At 40.0% G+C, this 22769-nt stretch overlaps 2 protein-coding genes across 4 annotated transcripts in view; both read right to left on the bottom strand.

The window, feature by feature from the left end:
• The window catches only part of LOC124161596 (mucin-19), a 254653-nt gene extending 247651 nt beyond the window's left edge, over nucleotides 1–7002 (bottom strand). For all 3 annotated transcript variants that reach the window (XM_046537980.1, XM_046537979.1, XM_046537981.1), the window contains exon 1: nucleotides 6704–7002. The gene's annotated coding sequence lies outside the window, so the exon portion shown is untranslated. The remainder of the gene's footprint in view (nucleotides 1–6703) is intronic.
• A 6882-nt stretch (nucleotides 7003–13884) lies between these two features.
• The window catches only part of LOC124161468 (DNA N6-methyl adenine demethylase), a 227554-nt gene continuing 218669 nt past the window's right edge, over nucleotides 13885–22769 (bottom strand). Inside the window, exons 11-12 of the mRNA XM_046537790.1 lie at nucleotides 20596–20771; nucleotides 13885–20523 (exon numbers count right to left, since the gene is read on the bottom strand). Coding sequence (XP_046393746.1) covers nucleotides 18245–20523; nucleotides 20596–20771 — 2455 coding nt within the window. The 3' untranslated portion in view covers nucleotides 13885–18244. The remainder of the gene's footprint in view (nucleotides 20524–20595; nucleotides 20772–22769) is intronic.

The raw sequence follows: 22769 nt of genomic DNA, 5'->3' as shown, positions 1-22769 counted from the left end.
GACCTTAACCTTCTCCATATACCCCAAGCCCGTACCAACCTATACCTAAATTCCTTCCAGATCACTGCCTCTAAGTTTTGGAATTCATTACCCCCATTAATAAAACGCTCCTCCACCCCGGAATCTTTCAAGAGTAAACTGTATGAATATTTAAAACCGTAAATGTATTGTTCTTAGTTGTACAAATCTTTGAGTTGATTAATTTTGTTTATGTTGTGCTATTTCATATTTATTGTATTCTTGAGCAGAATGTTTAATTGTATTTAGGTTTTTTGCTCTTATGGGTTTCCCAGAGCATCAATAAAGCATTCATTCATTCATTCATTCATAAATACATTAAGAATGCATTGTCATCTGGTTCCGATATGAAATGGAAATGCTTAGTTGATAGCTTGTAGGAAAGTGGGTTAAACTTGAGCTTCATATTTCGCCTAGAAGGACAAACAAACAAGCAGGAAAGTGAATGCATTAAAACGTGGTGAAGCGCACTCACTGGTCCATCTAATGGCGTCCCGTTCGCTGCACCGAATGCATCTCACCCGGGCCAAAATTCCTCTCAAGGTTAGACTTGGGTATATCGGGTAATATAATTAATGCAATCTCTGATCCGCGGAATCTTTCCCATAAAAAACAGACCTTGACCATTAATATTTTCCGGGGAAAGTCAGCATTATTAATATTTGAGTCTGTACAGACTACGGAGGGGTCGTCAATCTGAAAGAGACGCTAGCGAGGAAAACCCGAAAGAGATGCAGAAAAAAATGACTACTTATGATTCGATGCTTGGAAATAAAAATCCAATTTCGGCAGGGAGACCTCATCCAATAATTCAACCCGTAAGTTGCTTTGCATAGGTAAGGGTAGAGCGCAGGCGTGCATACAGTATGGGTGCTAGTTCCTTTCGCAGGGCCACCTCGAACTTAGAGGATTTTAGAGCGGAGTAAACAAAGGCTTGACTCAGGATTTGAAGCCGAGACCCTCAGGTCAGCAGTCAAGCACTTTCCACACTGTGCAACCACACTCTCCTCAAAACAGGCGCAATTGTAACCAATTAGGTCGTGCAATTCGGTTCGCTTCGCCGTTAGTCACTTTAGGATGCATTGCACCTTAGAGTCTGCAGTTCAAAACTCTATGGTGTCAACGCATCTAGGGACCGAATGGAGACCCTCTATCGAGGACGTACCTAGGATAAAAACTAGGGGGGAGGGGGGCAAGTTGTAGGTAAGATTAAGCATGGAAAAGGTGAATGAAATCAACATTTTAAGGAAACTGTAACAGCTCTTTAATATTTTTTAAAATTATTTGCTTGAAAAAATAACATTTTCCTTAAAGACATTAGCGACTTTTGCTCCTGGGGGGGGGGGGGGGGGGCAGCTGCCCCCTCCTGCCCCTTGCTGGGTACGCCCATGCGCTCTATTGTAGTAAGTGGACACCGAGAAGTACATGCCGGAACATTTAAGCCTTGATCGTCATCGCTCTGTAATTTGTAAGCCTGTTTTAGTGCATCACTTATGGGGATACAATGAAAAATGGCATGTATGACGCTATTTTCACTGCTAATATTTGGTTAGTAACGTAAATTACTATATTATAAATATCATGACTATCACTCAATCGATTCCACTGATGGCTCATATAGCGTTTAATACCACTCAATCCCACATATTCGCACGTTTTTCAAAGGAACACGCCGATCGGATTTTTTAAATCATTTGTGTGGTTACTTATCTCCCTACGACACAGTTTAATTCAAAGCGAATTGAACCGCAAAAGAAGCCACGCGAATACAAAACTTCCATCTTAAACAGTACTACTGATTTCCCTATTGCCTTAATTTCACCGAAATTGTAATTCTTTTCTGGCCCTCTTTCAACGGCGTCCAAGTTTCCGCACCGTAAAGCGCTAAACCCCAGTCAGTATACTTGGTAGCAAATAAACATAATTTATATTATTCGCGCAGAAATGTCCAACAGCTACTCCACAGCGAAATAGGTCTTTGCGCCCGGAACAGAGTGCTGCCGAGCACAGCTTCACCACCGCAACAACTTCCGACGACACCCGAAAACACTCCTGGTCATTGGGACAGAGTCCACAAAGAAGCCATTGCAATTCACACTCAAAAGAAAAACACAAACTAACACCACCCGGATAAACCCCACCTGGGAACCTGAGAAAAATCTAGAGGAAGAGAACGGAAAACGGCCAGCAAATAATTTCAGCCAATCAGGAGGCTCCCTCGAAAAACATTCCTCAACTGACCAATCACTGGACCCGAGAGGACACCTGCAGAAGACGGATGAACTCCAGGGATGAGAGTCAAAACTTCGTCTTGAAAATGATCGCGGAGTCGAGGATCGTCGGCCCACGCGGACGACCCAAGAAAACTTCTCAAAGAATGAAAGGCGGTTCAGGGGAATGAATCATCGATAAATGATCATTTCGCGTGAGATTCAATCAAACATAGTTCAATGGCTACGATCATAAAAAATCAGCGTGAAACTTTCGATCGCTCATGCACGGAAAAAGAAAGCCACGCTGCTCCCAAAGACCAACACAACACGTGAAGAGGAGTGCTGCGCAATACAGAGAATAAACTACATTACACATACCTGCATTTATTTATCACTCCTAACCCCTGAACAGCCATTCCGACATTGAATCCAGAAACTCCGACATTACCACGCGAAGCGGTAAAAGCCAGAAGGCGGCCCTCTTCAGCGAGCTGAAGGAAATAAGCACTTCCAACGCGCAGTCGAAAGTGAAAAGGAAAGGGAGGACAACCTAGCTTAACTCACTCTTAATAACTCACGAATACATTTTACTAAAATACAGACGCATTTCTTCTTTATCAGGATTAACCTTAATGTAAACTTAAGTATCGGAATCCAAGGTCGCGTGAATAATTAAATTTCATAAGTGGAATTCGCAGGTTTTGGTTTTTTTTCCATCATGAAGACCCATCCATCACAGATCACTTTACGCAGGATGTTTGCCCTTTCTACATTGGCCGATTGCGCAGAGGCGGAAAATCCTTTGATTTAAATACACCCAGAGAAAGAAATCAAGTTCAAAGGTCGTTATTTCCCATCCATAACCGTACGTAACATGAGCCTTTATTCGGAGGCCAACCCTCTTCCCAACCAGCAGCCAGACCTTGGCAGCTCCAAACAGCCACCTCCACTCTTAAGAATAAAAAAATACCGGAGACGAAAACCACGGTGAAAATAGGCGGAAGTAATGCCTTTAAATGCGCGTAGATTTATGAGAGAGTGAATGTGATGGAACTGAAATGAACGAATTGATCGTAAATGAGAGTCCTGAGTCACTTCTGAAGTTGAAATCCGTCTTCCATACTAGTGGCAACGAGCACTATGAAATTACGATGGAATCCTACGAAAAGCTTCGAAGTTGCACAGAAAGTACTCCAATGGAGAGGAAATGTAGCCAATCCAAACAAAGTTCTTTCGCCGATTTTCAATTTTTTTTTAAATACAACTTCCTTTGTATGCCAGCTGACTTTTTGGAATTTGCTCGAGGTTAACTGAATAACTAGACAACTTACAATCTACCGCACACACTCTACTTGGTACGCATGGACCGCTTTCAGTACTCATGCGTCATTATGTAGAGGAAAAACTGGAGTGAAAAGAGGCATTTCCACTGGAAAATGACCAGGGGGTGGGATAAAACCCCTATAGGTGTATCAAATAAACAGTGTGGAATTGAAAACAATTATCGACTTATTTAATTAATTCTATATAATTGCCAACCGAATATGTTATCAGATTAAAATAAGATTAAACCCTCATTTTATAAATAATGTTCACGGCCCTTATTTTCCTGAAACCAGCAGTGGCCGCCTAAGTGAAATTGGTTCAATTCATACATTTCCGAGCGCATTTTCCAATTATTTCGAAGGGGGTTGAAGCCACCCCCCACGCTCCACGCGACACCCTTGATAACTTCCCTCGCCTCCACCGATCCTCGAGAACGAACTTATCGACTAACGCCGTTCAAACGAATGTTATCAAGCCCGCAGCGGAATGAGAGTCTCCGTACCGACCGCAGTGTTCTGATTGCTGGTGGCCAAGTCACGGCATCTTCACCGGTTCCGATATCATTTAAATGACCCAAGGATAGGCCAATACACCCTCAGAACACCGTCCACCGGCTTTTTGTCCACGACTGCTCATTCGACGAATGTTTTCGCAGCTAACCTCTGTATCTAGAGGTCGACCCACAATCCCCAACCCAATGGACACACTCGTTGGCTCAAAGCTTAGCCGCGAGGAATTTATTAGAGTTAAAAATATTCTTCGAAATATTCCAGGAAAATTTTCGTTGAGTGCGCAACCGGTTTTGAAGTCGTCTTAGCGCGCCATTATCCAGGGATTGCGACGGAGGCCTCTGACTTGAAAGCTATCTCGAAGACGAAGCAAATACTGACCATGACTACAGCACCCGTTCAAATAATCTTTCGAAACACTAAATGACCTCAAAGGCCAAAAACATTTTTTAAATTCTAAACAGCATCACTTGCACATGACTTCACTAATGTAAACTCCCGTCATACACCTGTGTGTATAATGTATGTATGTACATGTGTATATAACAAAAATTTGGCGAAAATCAAAGATATCTTACAAAATAAATGCCATTTAAATAATAACATGTAAGTAATAAATTAATGGACTATTATTTCTTACGTAATTTTATCAATTTACCGGTCAAGATAAGTTTACATAAGGCATCTTGCCGATCACCCCGGTCTGCCTTCCCAACAACAATTAACAATTGTTGGATGAAAGCAGGCCAGGCTATTATTAGTACATAGTTGAAAAAAATAATATTACAAATTTTACTATTATTGCCTCGAATTTCTTTTATGAAATACGGCCTATAGGGCTACTATGCTGCAGCTAGGCGATTAATGCGAATGTTTACTGTCGATTTTTTTTATCATACTGACTCCGAAGAAGTAGATAAAGAATGCATCGTTATCTGGTTGTGATCAGTACTGAAAATTTCAAATCGGTACCGAAGCGAGAAGTGGGATGTATATGAGTTTCAATAATTTTTCCGGGAGGGACAAACAAACAAATAGACAAGAAATCGTCTTTATAACAACGTGATTAACTGAGAATGGTGTAGTTCCAACACGCAAAAAGTTATCTGCTGAAAACTGACGCAGCAGGCATTGAGATTTTCAGAACAGAAGGCGACTAACTGAGCATCGGCAAGAAGGACGCATGAAGTAGAAGACTTTGAAAGACGAGCAGGCATTTCGGGCGAGGACCACCTGGCAAGCTGGTGCGAGGAATATGACTTCGGGCGTTGAAATCGCCAATGGATCTCCGCACACGAAAAAACGTCCCCCTGGCAACGAGAATCAACATGCATTTGCGAAACAAAAAATGGAGGAATGAACTTATCTGTTTATCACCTTCCTTGCTACAGAAGACTCAACTCTCATACCAAGATAACTAGGAACATTTCACACCCACAGATTCAGTTAAAACGTTTAAAACCATTATTTTTTAGTTTAGTAATAGTTTATTAATACTAACAGGACAAAGGAAAAAATAGTTTGCGAAGATACAGATAACTTTCATGCTGCGACTAAAATCTTATAACTGTGTTCTTAAAGTTGGAGCAACTACAAATATGGGACGAGAGTGGTTAGTCTAAAAATTTTACGAATAATAGAAATTGTCTCCGGCGTAAATTTATTGAAGGACTGCGCGTTCATGCTGGTACAAACATTAGCAAAACCCTATTTTAACCAAAACCAACTATGGTTTCACCAACATTCCGCGGCCTAGACCGGTGAATTGGCAAACGTGAAACAAAAATTCCACTGTTTTGAAGGCTTGAAAAAGAAATTAACTGTAGTTGTGCTGGGAGGTTTTACAAACATCTTCATCACCTGTCAGTTATGTGCATTTTTGACAAAGTCTAATTGAAATAATAAATCAGCCAGATGTGCTCGATCTGGTTAGTGGAAAATTTAAAGAGTCAGTAACGCTTTTCGACTTCGTCACGAGAAATAATCCGCAATGAAAACGAAAAATATCACACCCTCCAGGGCGGATACAGGATTTCTTTCCGGGGGGGCACAAGCAGGGCCGCATCCAGGATTTTGTCCTGGGGGGCACAAGGATATCTCGTAATACAAAACGAACGCAATGATAATGGGACCGTATTAAAAATCTTGCATATTTTTCAAGGGTCTGGGGGGGGGGCACGTACCCCTCTACCCCCTCCCCTAGATCCGCCTATGACACCTAGAAAAAGGTAATGCATCGCAGAAATCCGGTTTTAATTCCGTCAGTTAAACTACAGCGGAGTATTATTGTTTTTGTTCCAAAATTACGTATGTGAGAAAACGTGTAGGACTGAATGTTAAAAAAAAAAAAAAAAAAAAAAAAAAAAAAACGGGGCACAGAGCTCTGAAGATTTTTTTTCATAGTCCATCTTGACATTCATAAACGCGAAAATCGGCAGAAAATAAAAATGGACTATCCCTTTGAGCATAATACATTTTACAACATTTACTACACAATGAATGAATGAACTACGGAGCGCTAATTTTTTGCGCGTAAAAAAAACAGATGTAATATGAATGGGTATGAAGATTGCGAGCAACGCGGTGGCATCAAGTTGCTCGCCAATCCTTGAGGAGAAGAGAGGCCTTCGCACGCACCTTTTAGAGGAGAAATCAGCGTCCAGCGAAGAGACCCAGCGTCCCAGCCGGTCCCACTCAACTCGTGTCTCAGCAGCAGGAGGCACTTTTACATTTCACCCGCACGCAAAAACAACGGGTACGTACACACTCAACACGACGCTTCGGACACTCCTTCTTGATGAACCACCATCCACAAAAGTTGAACGAGAATGTATTCCTTGATTACGAGGGGGGGCGACACAACGGGACAAAACAACCACTCAGACCGCTCAACTCCGTCCGTTCGTTCTCTTCCGAAACCTCAAACAGAATGCGCCTCAGAGCCCCCAATTCGTTTGTGGAGCTGCAGAGGCCGCTGAGGTGAGATTCGAGCGATGGTGGCGGAGTCAAGCGGCACTCCTTCACACTCACGGTAGAGTCGAGCCAGTAATCTATCGCGGCACTGTACGAATGTTTGAAACTTACCTCAATACCAGCTTCTTTAACATTATTATGTCATCGCATCCAAAGTTTGCTCTTTATTTTATTTTTTATTAATGAAATCTAATGAAAAGTCTGTGTCTATACGTCGCGAAGATATTTCATTCACTTTCGGAATTGGGCTTCATTAAGAATGGCAAGACTATTGGGGTGAGAAAATAATGATACCTTCCATCTTGTCAGCTAGATTTTGAATTGAGCCTAAAAGTGGTATTTTCTCTGCATATGCCACTTATAGGCTTTTGAAAATCACATCATTGAGTACTAATGTTAAGTTAGACTGGGCTAACAACACTAATTTCCGATTGCTTTCTGAAATAATTATATAATCAAACTCAAGCAGCATGGGATTTAATTTTATGGATTATTAATCGCACAAATTTAACATTTCTTTCCATTTCTGATAACAAACATTTTAACTAATGTATTTTTCTTTAATATATTGCTAAAAATTTTCATATTATTTATTATATTGTTCTTGTTTGGCAAAACTTATCATTATACATTTCCAAGTATGGATTTGAAACATAACTCATTTAAAAAAATACTAGCCACCCATGAGCATTGCCTACATTCAGGGGCATCTCTCATACTTGATATATTAACACATGGGCCCAGAAAAATTTTCCTTGTACATAAGATGAAAATCAATGCAAAAATATGTTTAATAAATAAGTTTTGTAGGAAATTATTGGCCTGCAGTACAAGAGAAGATGCGAAGACCCAGGTACCTGAAATTTAGGGACCGATACACTCAAGGAGGTGAAAGAGCTCTGTCATTTGGGTAGCCAAATGGACAAAGAAGGAAGGGAATAGTCAGTAGAAAAACCCAAGCGAAGCCCTAGAAATAAGGAGTCTCAATACAGCTGAAAATATAAGCATTGAAGATTGGAAGCAATTTGTTAAGACTTCCATTGGGAGTATGTTTCTTTCTTATGTGGCGGAGGAGAAATCACAATTGGAAGCTTTCAGAATAGGGTACTTTCCTTCGTCAAAGAAAACGAAAGGCATTGATTGCGATTCGGTACCCGCCATTAGTGTATTCATAATACACAGATTATTTGGTTTTTGAAGTACCGGTTTTGACGAATGGCAAGGGTCAAATTTTATCCTCATTTGAAAAAGGCCAGATTGGCGCCCATGCGATTCCACTCCAGGTGACGTCACAGGGACCTAGTTTCTACACAAGAGGATAGGAGTTATACATCGTCTGAGGTTACCAATGCATGCATGAGGCACAGAGCTCAGGGAAACATGTCTTAACCCATTATTCCCCAGACTGCATATAGGGCTTTTACCTTAGGTTATTTCGTATTTTACGGTTTATTTTGGCCTAATTAAGATTAATTTTCAGAAAAAAATATTATATTCATCATAATATATGATTTACATAATGTTGCGTTTACGCAACGCTGGGAAAACCCCGGTAAATAAAAACAAAAAATAACTTTTTAAAACTTAGGTTGCGTATTTTATTTTTCATCGTCTTTTCTGATGTAATGTTCAATAATATTCAGCGTGGAATTAAACGTAGCACTTTTCACAACATAACTTATCTTTGATTTTCACACTCGACATCTTTGCCGGGATTTATAAGTATACTTGCGGATGAAATGCCCAATTCTCCCTTCACGGGCATCTCTTGGTATGTCATTTTTCCTAAGGTGTCCCGCCAGCGGGCACCGATTTTTATGCCAAGTCAGCATATTCATCAGCATTGTATTGGAAACGATTACTTGCCTCAGTAAAATTTTACGATCTCAGACCGAAATTCTTACAAAGGAATTGCTTTGAACGTGACTTTGGCGTAAAATCACTACGGAATCAACTTTGGACTACCAACCCCTTTTCGGAATAGAGGTTTTTTGCCCTAAATCTGGATATGGTAACATGCAACATAATTATCGAGTAAATCTACCCCTCCCATTCCCTGATTGTAATCGTTGATGATATTTCGATTTTCCTCGGGAATCTTCGTGAACACCTTTCACGAAAAAACACTTTCAAGTTCCGCCTCTCCATATGGCAAATATTGATAAAAATAGCCTGTAGAAGAGACCAGACACTACAATGTATAACCTACTCTGAATTGTTCCCAACGAATAACATTTTAGCTGTGTGCCACCTGAAATATGGAACCATTTGTAAGGAAAATTCCTAACTGAATGGAATTTTCGTTTAGTCTGTTGAGAATAGATCCGACTTTCAAAAATTTATCACTTTGTGTAGTTGAGAATTATCGGAGAGCTGTCGATATTTATTAAGGTAATTCATCACACCGAATCCGCGTCATACATTGCCTCACAATTGCGACAGACATCTCCTCTTAGCTTGTCCAGTACAACTTAGTGCGCAGTAATACATGATACCCCGACAACATTAGGATTCCAATTATATTTTTTTAATCTGCCTTACTCTGAGTAAATGCATGGTTATTTATCTCCTCATCGTAGTTATTTGAGTTGCTCAAAATTATTTCAAGTATTTTTCGACTGAGAAATAAGTGACAGATTGGTGAGTGGCCTCCATACTGACCCAAGTAGCAAAATCTTATGTAAAAATTATTTTAAAATATATTGCGAGAACATTTTAAAATGATTTTAACATAATTTTGAAAACATATTAGCTTTCTCTGTTTCGACGTTACAAATCTTTTTTTCACCATTTCAAAATGATTTTAACATATGTTTAAAATATGTCCTATTCTTGTATGAGCTATGAAATATAGATTTTAAAATAGTTTTAAAATATGTTGTAACTAATTCAGCCTCTTTTTAAAACGATTAATTGCTATGTTAATATGATATGAGTGAACATTTAAAATTTCGAACTGTGCCAGGAACAGTAAAAAAAAATGTCCCACCTAACAATTATCCTAGCGTCAACAGACATTAATGTTTTGGAGGAAGTGGTATATGAATCGTGAGAATTACAGAATATCCTTATCTGCATGCTTTCACGGAAGATTACCAAGATCACTTCAACAACTTGGTACTTCATATGTCAGTGATTGAATTAGAAACTACATTATGCTATATGTTCATATTCACAGGTCTTATCCGTTTTCAGTATGCAATAAAGCACATATTGAGAGTGTATTCAGGTGTTCCTTGATTGCATTCTCGGATCGTTCAATGTCCATTTTTTTATTATATGCCTTCATATTGGGCTATTTTTTCCAGAAATTCATTATTTTAAATTTCTAGAAATATTATGGAAAACTGCCAAAAATTACAGTTTTGTGGATTTCAAGATGGCGAAATTATAACTCACTTTTGAAAAAAGGGATTCATTTTTGGTAGACAAAGTCTCCAAAATCATCTGTATTACTTGTTTCATGTAAAGCTACTTGTCAGTTATCCACAATCACCTCCAAGGAATGAGAATTTTTATACTGGTTTATTTTATCACACTGGTATGACTAAGATTATATGTACCAATGAAAATTTATATGAGCGTTTTAAAATGATTTCAAAATAATGACCTAATTATTTCAAAATTATGTTAAAATGATTAGAAAATAATTATCAAATTATTTCAAAATTATTTTAAAATTATTTTAAAATGTGTGTAAAATAATTTTGAAATTGTTTTAAAATAATGTTCACATAATTATTTTTCTGTGAAATTAAAAAAGGAACATTTTTGGCAAAAATAAGCCATTACTTCCTGCATATCCAAGAATATACTATCAACAAAGTGAGATCAAATGGTACAAGACTTAAAAAGAGCAACGCCGAATACATTATTTTAAAATTATTTTAAAATCTTGAAAAAGTCATGAATTTAGCCATCTTATGATATTTTGATTTTAAAATCATTTGAAATAATTTTAAAATAATTTTTCAATATTCTTTTGCTACTTGGGGAGTAATAAGTGTTTCTATTACTTTTTTTCACGTAGAAATTCGAGACTACTACGGATGTAGATTCTATTTTTTCACATTTAGATGAAACTTTTGTTCTCTGCATCTTTTGCCTGGGCGTGCGCGTTAACTGGACGATTTTTCTTTAGATACTGCTTGAGTAAACTGTGATTTGCCTTGAACTGCCTACTGCAATCATCCATATTTGAAATACTGAGAAGATGTAATCCGCATTGAAGTTCCAAAGTTTAGAAAATATTATACATCACTTTTCCTGTTAATTTATATTCTTAGGTACCTTCTTGACGGTTCTTCTAAAGTATACGTCTAAGGCGTAGAAATAACGGGTAAAATTTTCTTCACATTTAAATCTGAATGAAACCCCTGGATGAATCATTTTGCAAAACGCCGAGCAAAAACTACTGCGGTATTATTGGTATGATTACTGGATGAGAGATAAAGATGCATTTCAGAGGACTATCTAACTGATACGAATCCAACTGAAGCTAGATTACTAGCCTTACATCACCTAAGCGATAAAAGAAAAAGTAGGTAACTCAGGATTGCACGGAGAAAATTACAATGAGTGAATAGAGGAACACTCCACCTTCCATCACAATCCTGCTTCAATTAATACGTTTCTCACCCTCTCATTCTACCATCTCTGAAACTGAATGCATCTGAAGCTGAATTTAACGTCTACGAAGTAATCCTTCCACTCAACGACATGGGAGTGACATTGCTCTGTATCGGTCTCACGTGTGCGCGCAAGTTTGACCCCACGAAGTACCAGTGTTCAATGTAAAATTCGTACCGATGGCCATATTGGAATTCAAGATACCATTCACCTTTTGGTTTGCAAACTCACAACCTTTGAGTGCCAAAAATGCAGCTAAACTGCTTCCAAAAGACTAATTTGTCGATTAAAAGCCATACTGACGAGTTTCGTTATGCATTGAGAAAAGCCCTCTAGTCTACCAGAGAATTCCCATCGTTGCGTAAACGCAACATTATTTACAACAATCATATTTATGCCAGTAACGACGGAAGTTTGTGACAAATATAAACATGATGAATAAAGAAACTTCGAACTAAGAGAAAACATTACTTATAGTAAGATTACTCAATAAATCTTTGTAAAAAATATTTACAATATGTAGTACTTCAACTCTTCGAAATAGGCAAATTTCGAAGTAAAATAAAAATTATTATTTTAATGAAATTTTTCCAAAAATAACTGAATAAGAACAAAAGGTATTTCAGGAATACAGAAAACCAGAGAAAAAAATATCATGACGCAAAGGTTTTTTATAATGATTACGATTCTATAATGTTGCGTTTACGCAACGCTGGGGATTAATGGGTTAATAATCACCTATTAAAACTGGCTTAGGTCGGAAAGTTTTCTTCGTTTGATAAGGTATTAATAAACCTTTTTTAAGCCAAGCGCTACCAGCCAGCAAGGTACTCAGCTACCCGCTAGCATCCTGCGTCCTATCAGCGCTAAGCCTCGCCTCAAGGTCACCTCACCGGGCGGGAGGGGGAACCAGAAATACGACGTACGGAGATATTTCCCGGCATTCATACTTAAGCGTCGCGTTTTCGCGCGCTTGAAAATTTTCACTTTTCATTTAATCGCGAAAAATAGATGTCATTTAAAAATCTAAAAGCGTGAAATACGTACTCCAGGAGTAACAATCTTTCGATTTAGGCAATAAAAAAATAATTGGAAACCACCCTATTTTGAGCAGAGACGGGAAGAGTAGACCAAACGAAGTGACTGGCCTCAGTCGGAGTTACCTCTAACAATTTGTAACAGTGGCTAGCAGATGCAGAGTTAACACATTGATAAAGTATCACGAATGATGGGAAAAATTGGATAACAATCACTGGCAAAGTGCTAATGATTATGGAAGCATTTTTCACTTAACGTAGTTCATTTTCAGAACAAAACTTAATCACCTCTAAATATCAATTGGAGGATAAGTCCAAATATTGTCAAAACAAGATAGAGGAACTCTGACCATGCTAAAAATTTGGGAAGAGTGCCTCCACATACATATTTACAACCTCCTTGTTCCTACTACATACATAAATATGTACCAGTTCCTTATCCTCACATTTTCACACGTCCCCATCATGTACTACCAACCCAATCATTTTTTATTAATTGCCTGCCACCCAATACATTGCACCTCAACAATTTTTGGAATGAAAAAAAATACTTTGCATATAAAATCATTGAGACCTTCAAAGCCGTACAGGCACTTCTAGTCAAGGAGTTGCTTCGGTGCTTCAGACCACTCGAAAACTTTTTCCTTAACGGCGACTGCCCAAGCAACAGAGACAACTAGCCCAAGGCAACTTATTATCCTCTTGACTTCCTTCCCTTTCACTGTTCTGTTCATTGTGGGCTGAGATGAGAAAAATATTGAATCCAGCATTTTCTCGAAATAGGATTATATGAATCAACAACTACTGCCAGAGCTCTGAAGTTAAGGATTTGAAAAATCAGGCAGATTTTGGAAAGAATGCCTACGGAGGCCATTTGGTTCACAACTTTGGAGGCATTTAGGATGACTATACATTTCAGTACATTTCATGCAAAATTTATAGCTTTTCTCAATGAAAGTTATGACTTCCTGATGTATGGAAATTGAAAAAATTAATAAATTACCCTGTAAGTAACCCAAAACCCAACCAAATGTTAAAATAATCTTGCATACGCTGGTGCATAAGCAGTTTAAGGCAATGAAATGTTCAACTGGTTTCAGACTAAAAACACTCCATTCAACACAACCAACCAACAAATCTGACGGGTGGAAGGGGTAGCAAATGATGACATACTTGAGCTTATTCACAAAGTGTAGTTATATTCACATAAAACAATTACAGCTAAGTATGGATTCATTAACTACACTACATGTAGCTAACTCTACAAATCTATAATAAACAAAGCCTTAACACTGTAAAAAGTCAGCTCTCCCTTTAATGAGCTTTGTATTTGGTCATTGAAAGAAAAATATCCCTGATAAAAAAATGACCTCATCCTCGTTTGTACAGCAAAAACATTTTGTTTAAATGCTGGAGACCAAATGCTATTTCAATTTGTATCCTCTTTCTTAGATAAAGTGTCAAAAATATATATACAAAGTATATAAATATACTTTCATATTCAAGTGAAAAAATTGGATATTGTCCTAATTAACTACTGTTTCTTTCTGTTGTACACAACACTAACACAAACACAATAGCTTCACAAACATTTTTCACTTGGCCTTTCCAGAAAGGCAACAAACAATGAAATCTTACACTTTTATTTTTTGTAACTTATCATTTCATTATGAGAATACTTTCCTACAAAATCATCACTATTCGGAAGCAAAATGGCACTCAATCACGCAATCCATACGCACGCACAAACGGACACACACACTCACACACACAGATCAAAATAATACAGTTCCAGATCTTTCTCATTTTTTTCTTTCTTTGCTCCATTTTGACAATGGTTCTGTAAAGTGGCTTTTTTAGGAATAGGGAACACTTATGCAGCACTAATAAAAAAATATCACTGCTAGGCAACACAGCAGCAAGAATAAATACTGACACCTATCTTGGCTAGGAAAAGTTTTCTTGGCACTTTCTTACGCAAAGCAGACTTTTTCTCTTTGCTTTATTAATCTCCGTTTTCACTGCTGCACACTTTGGTAAATTATCCCTTTATGATGCAGAAAATATTTCTTCTTTTGTATTGAACAGGGCATTCTTAGCACACAATTTGTCTAAAAAATAGTGGATTGTCATGAGACAGTATGAGAGTGTTTAAACATTATGCAATTTGTAATTTTGTATTAAATCAGTTTATTTTTTATAATTTTCTGAATGGGAATAATTACCACTCCCATTACCTTTCAATATCGTCAGCACACATTCACTGGGAATCCCCCCAGCACGTAGCTGCCCCAGTAACATTATTATTTATAATAATAATAGTACCTAATAGAGGTGGGAAACATATTTAAAATAAAAATTGTATCACAGACCTACATTTACGAAATAATGAGTAATGAACGTAAGATATTCAGGGAGATGATGCGAAACGAAATACGTACCAATGCAATAAATTACATGAATTGACAGAGATATACATATATATGAGGGAGGATGGGGCATTTTTTTCTCTTCCAAATACCAATATCATTTTGAGCATCACTAGGTCAAACTATAAAGCCTCCTAATGGTTCATTTCCTCCTCATCCACAATCACTTCTATCCTTTCTCAGTATGGCTCTCACTGGATGGACAAACACAGACACATTTAGCTATTTCATTACAATAATAAATAGATAGATACATTAACACTGACCAGAATGGTAAATTAGCACACACCATACAACTGGGGAAACTATTTACAAACACATTCAAATATATAAATAAGCACTTGCATATAATATTGTCAAATACTAAATATGTAGTCTTCTTTCTTCCATCAAATTACGGAGTACTAATATCTGCCAATCTACATTATTCACCATTCTACACTCTCTCATGTATAAAAAGATGACAATATGAAATAAAAAAAGATTAAAAGGTATTCATTCACACATAACGAAATTTCAAAACAATACACACAAAAATACAAACCATGGTTTGGCAAATCACTCAGAAAATAATTCATGCAAGTGTGTAAAGTAGTCAAAAGGACGAGGGAATGTGAGGGCAAACCAATGCAAATTGAAAGAGGGAAGGTACACTTTAAAGAGAAAAGAAGAGAGGAAATATCGACCAGAGGACCTTCACTCACAGTGGCGAAGCTTACGGGTTATCCGATAGACTGAAAAATGATGAGTGAAACAATTGGTGAGCAAAAAGCTAAATGATCCATTTTATGTTTCCAAGAAAGCATGGAAGAACAATATTTTGCCTTTATTTCCAAGCAGCACTTATCGTTCAATTGCTGTGTAGGCTTGTGAGTCTGTCTGCTGGTAGACTCCCAAAAGGGTTGGATGGATTGTGTACTCTCATTAAAAGTTCATCTCCCACCACCCTCTCCCATCAGAATCAACGTGATTCGTAAGCGACAAGAGACTTACGGCTGGAGTGCAATGAATGGTGCTCCACCAGCTAATCTCCTCCGTGGCAGCCACGGAGGAAATCACCCAGAGGACATCCAAGCAGCCTTCACCACCAGCGTACAGCGTGAAAGCATCAGATCTTACTCATGGCTGGGTTGCAGAAAAATTAGCAATAAGTAAAGTGTACTTAGTGTGAGCTTCCAGGACTCACTTGCCGAGAGCGACATTTACACAAAAGTTAGTGTTTCAGCCAATAGAAATTATTCTCCTCAATTTCTGGAACACTCAGAGTCGTAGTCTTTTTTTCCATCTGCTTTATATTAATGTTTTGCTCATTAAATCATTAATCAGGGAAGAAGAAAACTTGGGATGAAAAATAACATGAATAAAACATGCAAAGGAGAAGTTGACACCAGGAAAGACTCCAAGGAAGCTAATGAACAACTTGACTCAATCTCAACACATACAGTTCGTTTTTAGTCCTTCAAAGGGATTATAGATGGCATTGAGCACAAGTTATCATTATTTGTAAACAACCGACAGCCATTAGCAATCTTATCGTCAAGTGATAAGTTCAATTTCTTCTCAATTAGCATTATAATCAGGCCGCAAGTCTCTCTCTGGCTCATGAGTCTAACGGAATGACCCAGAGGGGGCAGGACGAGGTGGGGGAGAGATTCGCTGTGGAGGCAGATTCAAGACTCATGAAAAATTATTGCAAATGGTGACCTCACTAAAATAAAAGTAAAGCACTTCATTGTAAATGCACAGTTCCTATGAAACATTCATCCTCATCAGTAAAAATGGATAATTTTGAAGGAACCAATAGGCTAGAGCACCTACTTTGATTCCTCAAGCTTCGCCACTGTCCTCATAGTATCCAAACTACCAAATATGGCATGCACAACCTCAAGGAGAGAAGAGCAAAATGATTTTTATGCAATACTTTTAAAAATCATCATCTTTCCATCTCATCAATGACTTAGATGTTAATTTTTAGTCCACACAAATCTATTGGTGTACAATACAAAGAATAATAAGAATAATGGCCCACTCAAATGCATTCTTTAGCCTTTCAAACTTTGAGCATTTGCTTGTTTGTGACAAGGTTTCATGAGATCAGAAAGCTCCTTTATTCACCTGAAGGGAAATTGACTAGCTACGTGGCAAAAAAAAAACAATATGCGAGTGAAAGACGTGGGTGTGTATGACAACTGATGGCAATATTATGATGGATGGGGTGAGGATTTGAGGGTGAGTAAAGATGGAGGCATTGAAATACCTATGTAGTACATAGATTTCTATTCCACCAAATGAATCAGAACCTCCCATCATCCTCATTGGGGCCAGCAAATATCAATGAAAAATGTAAAAGATGAACATTAAAAATCCAGAAATAAACACAATATGTACACACCATATCACTTTTCAAAAATGCATGATTGGCTTATAAATTAGCTTTTACATCATTATCAAGGAACTAAATTGGAAATATCATGATATGATTTGTTTATCACTGTAAATAATTTTAACGATGAAGGATGACCAACGGATGTTGGATGGAAGCTGTGATACAGGAGTAAATGAATTTCACAAGGAAATATCACAGAAAAACATGCAAGTGATTCTCAAATAGAAGTCATCACAAAAAACACAGCATGAGAGAGAGAAGATATTACATTCAGGAAATTGTGCATTCCAGGGAGTATTTGAAATACAAACAAATCTTATGAAGAATTGTACAATGGGCCTTATGGACAAAATATAATCTCAAAAAGAGCCGAAGAAATAACACATAAGTCATAAAAAGAATGATTTACACCATTCTGGTGATAGCCCACTGTTGCAGAGAGCAAAGACACACATGATCTATCCATCAACTCCAAAAGCAAGTTGGAAGGATACTTATTTTGTTTGTAAAACACTATTTCCTATATTTGCAATGGAGATGATACTGGGATCCAAGGATAGAAGTACACTGTCTGTGGCTTCAAAACGCTCTTCTTCGCAATAACCAATCGCCATGCCTGATCAAAAGCTATAGAGAGAGAGAAAGGTGGGTGGGGGGAGTAACGTGTTCAAACTAGGGGGCCACACTGGGACGGATGATAGGGGAGATATGCAGTCAAAAGCGCTCACGTGAGCCCAGCCCCACCCTGGAAGGCACCCGTCACTGAACACGGGAACATGGGAAACGGAGAAGACCAGCTCGCATTGGATGGAGCGCTCGGCTTCATGAGGAACTGCGAGCCGTACGCTAGCGGCCTCTCTGGAGGCTGGAGCAGGAGCGAGTGGTCGACCCCTGCCCCCCCCACCAGCCCAGACCCTCCACTGCTCCCCCCACCACAAACACCACCACCAGCATCCCCACCCAGCAGACTCATGCCACCGCCTGCCATGCTCCCTGCTCCGCCACTGGTGTTGCTGTTGTTGTTGCTGCTGCTGCTGCTGGTGCTGCTGTTGTTTGCATTGCTTGGAGTGGTGGTGTTTGAAGCACCCGCAGCAGCACCTGCCGCAACCGTGATTCCCAGTTTCCTCAGCCTCATCTTTTCCTCCCATTCATCCCAACCGTGGCGCGCTCTGTTCAAGTTGCGGTGCTGGTAGAAGACGAGGGATATCCTGGTCGGACGGAGTCGGTCGGGACGCTTCAGGGCAGTCGTGGCATGCAGTTCGTGTTTGGCACACTCAAACAAGACGGATCCGTGGCCCAAGGCAATGGCCACGCCCCCCATCTGCGTGTCCCGGAAGCACTCCTCATTGTCCGTATAGTCGGTCACTTCTCCGATCGGTTCTGGGCGTGGCTCTGTGGGGAAGAAGGGCCGATGGTGCGAGAGGTGGGTGTGGGGCAGCATACCGGCTGCAGCGCTGCCCCCTGCCGTGAAAGGGTCGCCCCACTCAAACTGGCCGTGGAAGAAGGGGTGGTGAGGGGTGCGGTAGCCCGAGTAACCGCCATGGTGGTAGCAAGGCGCCCGTCCCGCCTGCTGGACCGAGCCCAAGTCCTCGCGCTTCAGCATGGAGGAGGCGTGGTGAGGGTAGCCACCCCACTGGTACTCGGCGGCAACCGCCGCTGCTGCAGCCATGCTCTGGTGATGGTGGTGGGCATAGAAAGGGGAAGAGGTGGCGTGGTCCGTCCACCCATAGCTGGAGCCCCCGGAACAATATGCACTCGAATAGGGGAGGGATGAGAAGGGACTTGGCTGGCCAACAAAGGGACTTTGACCAGCAGCAGCGGCTGCAGCGGCATATGCTGCACTCATCTGGTGATAACCTAAGCGGGACTGATCCTCGGAACTCCAGCTAGGGGTGCCACCAGGTGTAGAGAGGGAAAGTGGCTCACGTTTCAACTGTGCTTCAGGAGCAGTCTGACCAGCTTTAGTCATTGTCCCGGTACGGCTTTGGCCGTACCAAGAGCAGGGAGAAGAGTCTGAAACAGGGATGGGATTGGAAGAACCACTGACACTGCCACCCCAAGATTCGGCACATCGAGAAGAATCACTGCCCAGGGAAGAGCTGGGGGGAAAAGGCTTGAGGAATCCATTGCAGTAGGTGGGGTTGGGATGAGCGATCTCGCCAGAGGGCGTGGCGGAGGGGGAGGAAGACGGAGAGCCCCTTGACACCTGCGAGTTGGCCAACGTGGAACTCTGCTGGTTCACAGAGGACGACCGAGAGGGGACCGGTTGCACCTTGGGAATACGGAAGGGCGACGAGTCAGAAGTTGGTGGGTAGTCCCACCTGGCTTGGGGAGTCAAAGGCAAAGGCACTGACAAACCACGGTCCATTCCAGTCGATAAAGGCCTTGGAACCTCCCCTGCACGAGCCTGTGACACGGGGGATGTGGAATTTTGTGAAGCATATGGGGAACTTGAGGAATGGCTCTCACCTCTTGGGTCCGAGGGAGGGATGCTGCTGTTGCGAGGCGCAGCAGGGGATGGGGCAGAACCAGGCGTCGACTTGCCATTGGCTGGATCCGAGGCCACTCCAGATCCCCAGGAGGAAAGATTTCCTGACGAGCTGTACGATGAAGACCCTGCTGCAGAGACAGCCGCACTGGCCTGGCACTGCACCCACGACGTTGTCTGAGGACTCAGTGTGCTTGTGCTGGTGCTTCCGGAACTGTAGTAGCCGTAGCGAGATGACACGGGGGAGGCATTGGTCGTACTGTCGGCGTCCGCTTTGGCCTCCTCCGAAAGAAGTCCGTGGTCCGCCATGGAGGTAGCGCGGTGATCTCCCCAGCCTCCAAGCCACGGCGATTGCTTGCTCCCTCCGTAGCCAATCCATCCAGCTCCAGCTCCAGGCCTCCCTCTCCCCCAATAGGAGTCCCCGGCAGCCGAGTCATAGGGATTGTAGGCCCCTCCCTGGGCTGTGGCTCCGGCGGCGCCCCAACCCTGGTACATGGACACAGGCGAGTCCAAGACTGTGGAAGACACGTGAGAACTTTGTAACTGCAACTGCGCTTCCTCTAGGGTGCAAGGTGTCATTCCCATACCCATGGCTGCTCCCATCATCCCCATGGAGCACGACAGCCGATGGCCCTCAGCCTTGGGCCCTACAGTCCCGCCTCGGTTGATGACCGCATCGGGCTGATCCTCGTCTTTTCTCTTCTTCCCGTGCCTTCGACACGGCTGCAAAGGCACCGACCTCACTCGAACCTCGCACGGATACCTTTGGAGAGAGTGGATTTCGGCATATATTAAAAAAAAGCACATACTCACTGAAACACAGTATATTTTAGACACCATTCATGTAAAAATGACACAAAGCTAAGTCTGGGGGAGCTCCCCTTGCCCTTGCAATCCTATCTTCCAGATGAACCAATACAAGATTATATAAATTACCCTCACAAATATATTAGAGATAAATGGGCTAAGTTCTCACAAAATTGTATTTCAATACAATGCACAATTTTGAGATCAAAATACAAATTTCAAGAGAAGAACTCTGATAGGAAGTTTTTTTGAGGCTTGAAAATTTCTTAGGTGGGAAAACTTCTTCCAAGGGAAAGGAGCTAAAAGTGTTTGGAACTGCAAAGCACTGTTACATTAAAGCTTTGGAAATAATTGCAAATTAATTCATTTAAATAAAAGATGTGCCTTCAGTTAATGTTGAGAAGAAAGAGAAGGAATTCAAGGTGCTTTGTTTGATAAATTCTTTTCTTTAGACGATACATAATGATTCCACTTCTTTCAAACATTCAATTGTGGTTCCAGGTACACCAGAAACACAGTCAAGTAAAGCCATAAATTCAGAAATATATATGACAATATCACGTGATCCCACCAAGAAATTTTGACTGTACTTTATACCAATTGATTATGGAAAAAACAGCACAACTAACTTTCAAAGATATTTCACTTCATATGAACATCAAAACTCACGTGTAAATCTTCCAAACCTTCTTACGCAAGTAGAATTTAATAGAAATAGGTATGTTGTTCATACATTGTCAGAACAACTTTTTGACCAAGAGAACTTATGAATTGTGTTAACTGACTGCCCTGGAAAAATTGTCATATAACTTATGGGCTTTAATTTGGGACTTGAAAGTCAAATTTCTATGAGGGGGAAAAACTTCTTATCCAAGTTCTACCCTTATATCTACCCTTACGGTAGGAAACTGAAATTTTCAGGACTAATAATTAAAATCAATTTACTCCTGTAAGCTGAGAGACTCAAATAATTGTGGCTTTCATAATCCACCAGTGAATGGATATTACTTCCTGTAAAACAGCCAATACTTAATTGTGACTCAGAAATTAATTTTTGAATCAAAACATGGCTACAGAAATTGTAGAGCAAAACGTGAAAGTTAAAATCATGTTAACAAACAGGAATTATGCAATTTTTTTAAATTTAACATTTCCTTTCGAAGTAAATAATTTTGATGCCTTACATCAGACAAATTATGGCATTGCAAGAATTTTTTTTTCAAAATGTTGTAGGTACATACATATTTTTATTAAAAGTTCCTTTTTTAAATACATATTTTAGAATAGGTAAACATATTTTAGTGACAAAAGAATAATTTTTAATATTGAAATTCTGATACAAAAACAAAAATTCCATAAGTATCAAAAATATGTATTTATAACACATGCACACATATTACATAACAACGATTTTATTGTCCCTAATTATTACTTCAATTAGTATTTACATAATGCAAAACTTTGGCATCACAAATGGATTACTTATTCTTCCAAAACCATTAGATGAAACAATTGACATAAAGTCTACTATGCAGAGCCACCCTAAGGGTAAAACGCTGTGTGTGCAAGAATTAGTTTTTGCAGGCAAGGCAAGTTAGTTCAGATTCTTTTAACTGACTTTTTCAAACGTCAATCGACATTGCGTAATGCAGTGGCAGTTGAGCCAAGCACAGCGGCTATGGGCATGATGGTAAGGTCACCAACCTAAAAAGGGAAATTGGCACTTACTTGCTCTCTCATAGAATACACCAGACAGGGTCTGGTACCCAAAAAAGGTAGGAATACCAAACCAAGTACCACACAATGTCTAGTTTCCGGTACCAAACAGCGTATGGTGCTGGAAACTAGACATTGGGTGATTGAAACTGGATTCTATTGGGCAGTATTGAATTAACTTTTACCAGTACAGTACTATTAAACCTTCAGGAGATAATTATTGCCCTACATTAGTGTA

This window comes from Ischnura elegans, chromosome 6, assembly GCF_921293095.1.
Source record: "Ischnura elegans chromosome 6, ioIscEleg1.1, whole genome shotgun sequence".
Lineage (NCBI taxonomy): Eukaryota > Metazoa > Arthropoda > Insecta > Odonata > Coenagrionidae > Ischnura > Ischnura elegans.
This window is presented reverse-complemented; position numbering and strand designations above follow the sequence as displayed.